Genomic DNA, 2,876 nt, shown 5'->3' with positions numbered 1-2,876 from the left:
AAAAGAGGAAAAAAAAAAAAAAAGCTCGGGGAGAGTGCGGGAAGGCGAGGAGCAGAGAAAAATCTCTCGGCCACTCCGCTGCCTTCCCAGAGCCCAAAGCGAACTGAAGGAAGTTTATTTTTGTTTTGTTTTGTTTTTTGTTTTTGCTGCGCGCCTTGATCTCTCTCCAGCATTGTTATCCGCGACCCGCTTCTGCCGAGCCCCCTACCCCCTCCCCGTGCAGCCCCGGCAAAGCCAGAGCAGAGACAGTGATTTTTTTGGTGAATACTTTTTATTATTATTATTTGCAACTGCGAGGTCTTTCCCCCTCTCCTCCTTCTGCTTCTCCCCCCCTCCCCCCTTTTTTTTTCCGGCGCGCCGATGCCGAGGGGGGTGTTTTTGATGTGGTCGCTTTGGTGGTGATTGTCGCTGACTTTCCAGAGAGGGTTTTTTGCCGCCGCTGCTGCTGCTGGCTGCTGCTTCTCCTCCGTGTTGTGTGCTTTTGGTCGCTGCGCCGAGAGTGGGAAGATGCTTCTGGATGCTGGACCGCAGTATCCCGCCATAGGAGTCACTACCTTCGGATCGTCTCGCCACCACTCCACGGGCGATGTGACGGACAGAGAAGTGGGGCTGGGGATCAACCCCTTCGCCGATGGCATGGGCGCCTTTAAAATTAACCCCAGCACCCACGAGTTGGCCTCGGCCGGCCAGACCGCCTTCACCTCGCAGGCGCCCGGCTACGCGGCGGCGGCGCTGGGGCACCACCATCACCCGACCCATGTCAGCTCCTACTCCAGCGCAGCCTTCAACTCCACCCGGGACTTTCTGTTCCGCAACCGGGGCTTCGGCGAGGCGGCCGCGGCCAGCGCCCAGCACAGCCTCTTCGCCTCCGCCGCCGGCAGCTTCGCCGGACCCCACGGCCACACCGATGCCGCGGGACACATCCTTTTCCCGGGGCTGCACGAGCAAGCCACGAGCCACGCGTCTCCCAACGTGGTGAACGGGCAGATGCGCCTGGGCTTCTCCGGAGACATGTACGGGAGACCCGATCAGTACGGCCAGGTCACGAGCCCCCGATCCGAGCACTATGCATCGACCCAGCTGCACGGCTATGGCCACATGAACATGAACATGGCAGCCCACCATGGGGCAGGGGCCTTCTTCCGCTACATGAGGCAGCCCATCAAACAGGAACTCATCTGTAAGTGGATTGAGCCCGAGCAATTGTCAAACCCCAAAAAGTCCTGCAACAAAACTTTCAGCACGATGCACGAGCTGGTGACTCATGTCACCGTGGAGCACGTTGGAGGACCCGAGCAGTCCAATCACATCTGTTTCTGGGAAGAGTGTCCGCGAGAGGGGAAGCCTTTCAAGGCCAAATATAAACTTGTAAATCACATCCGAGTCCACACAGGTGAAAAGCCCTTCCCTTGCCCGTTCCCAGGCTGTGGGAAAGTGTTTGCCAGATCAGAGAACCTCAAAATACACAAAAGAACTCACACAGGTACAGTACCCTTCTCTGTAGCTTTCTTTCTGCAGCTAGCAGAGCTGAGCTTTCCCAAAAGAGTCTTGGCTGGGAGTCAGGGGAAAAATGGGAGGGGAAAGCATTGGCAAGGGGCACTTGCTTTCTGCAAATGTGGATGGGAGCTGTGCGAGATGCCTTTGGAGCAGGGGGGAAAGGGAGTGGAAACAATTTCCAAAGCGGCTCGGAAGCAAAATAAAATGAAATAAAAGAAATATTCCCCGCCCCCCCTCACGGTAATGGAAAGAGAGGGAGAACGACTGTGCAGGAGGAGGCGAGTGAAAGAAAAAAATAGCAGCATCCTGCCGGGGTAAATTTATAGGTTTTAATTAATCGGTCGTAGGCAGATTTGACTGTATCACAGTGAGAAATTGGGCTAAATATCCAGGCAGCCAGTTCCTATCCCCTTTTGTAAATCCGGCGTTGGTTAATATTTAATTGCGAGGGGTAATTTGAAAAAATCCGAGCCGAAGGTGTTCTTTTCTGATCGTAGCATTAAAATGAGCCCTGGAGATGGGCACAAACTTTTCCAAATCGCAGGATATATAAAGCCATAGACTTCGCTGCCTGCTTTTGCTGCTCTCCGTATCTTGCCATTGCCAGGGAGCGGGCAGGGATTTCCTAGATTATTCCCAACGATGTCGGCAGCTTTGAAGGCATGAAGGGGAAAGCAGGTCCCGGCCAGAATAATTTTCAATATTGTATGAAAATATGTGGGCTGGGCAGGCTAAATATCACGAGAATGAGTCAGAAAAGCGGAACCTAGACACTGAGGCTTGTGTCTGAGCGCTGTAGCGCCTCGTGTATCGCTTGGAGCATTGTGATGAGCAGGACATGCCAGGGGCTGGGAAATTAAAATAAAGCTCTTCTTCTGGGGCGGGGGAGGGGGTCGTGGAAGGGACGGCGAGGGGAGGTGAAGCCCGGGCGCGGGTCCGGGTGCTGGGAGCCAGCATCGCGAGTTGGGAAGTTGCAGGCGTCTCGCGGCTCCGCGCCGCGGGGGCGATTTCCTGCCTCTTCCACCCGAAGGGTGCCCATGCGGCTTTCTAATCGGCTCCCCCTTTTTTTCTGCACTAGGTGAAAAGCCATTTAAGTGTGAATTCGAGGGCTGTGACAGGCGCTTTGCAAACAGCAGCGACCGTAAAAAGCATATGCATGTGCACACTTCTGTCAAACCTGAACCTGCTCTCTAGCAATTTGTGGCCGTTATTCATTGTTATCCCAGGTGGTGCCTGGGGGAACAGAGCCTCACCTATTTTCTGCTGGTCCCCCCTAGTGAGTTTATAGATGGCCACCAGAACCCCCCTCAGTCTTCTCTTGTGGAGGATGAATAGATTCAGGCCCTTTAGTCCAGGGGCGGGCAGTTATTTTGGGCAGA

The 2,876-nt window shown here is 54.6% G+C and overlaps 1 protein-coding gene across 1 annotated transcript in view; it reads left to right on the top strand.

Moving 5' to 3' along the window:
• The first annotated feature begins 6 nt into the window (after nucleotides 1–6).
• ZIC1 (Zic family member 1) overlaps nucleotides 7–2,876 on the top strand; it is an 8,992-nt gene continuing 6,122 nt past the window's right edge. The window contains exons 1-2 of the mRNA XM_019503538.1: nucleotides 7–1,483; nucleotides 2,576–2,668. Of these exons, the coding sequence (XP_019359083.1) occupies nucleotides 508–1,483; nucleotides 2,576–2,668 (1,069 nt within the window). The 5' untranslated portion in view covers nucleotides 7–507. The remainder of the gene's footprint in view (nucleotides 1,484–2,575; nucleotides 2,669–2,876) is intronic.

This window comes from Gavialis gangeticus, unplaced genomic scaffold, assembly GCF_001723915.1.
Source record: "Gavialis gangeticus isolate Ggan-Ray unplaced genomic scaffold, GavGan_comp1, whole genome shotgun sequence".
Classification (NCBI taxonomy): domain Eukaryota; kingdom Metazoa; phylum Chordata; order Crocodylia; family Gavialidae; genus Gavialis; species Gavialis gangeticus.
The sequence above is the reverse complement of the archived record's forward strand: the minus strand, read 5'-3'. Positions and strand labels throughout refer to the sequence as shown.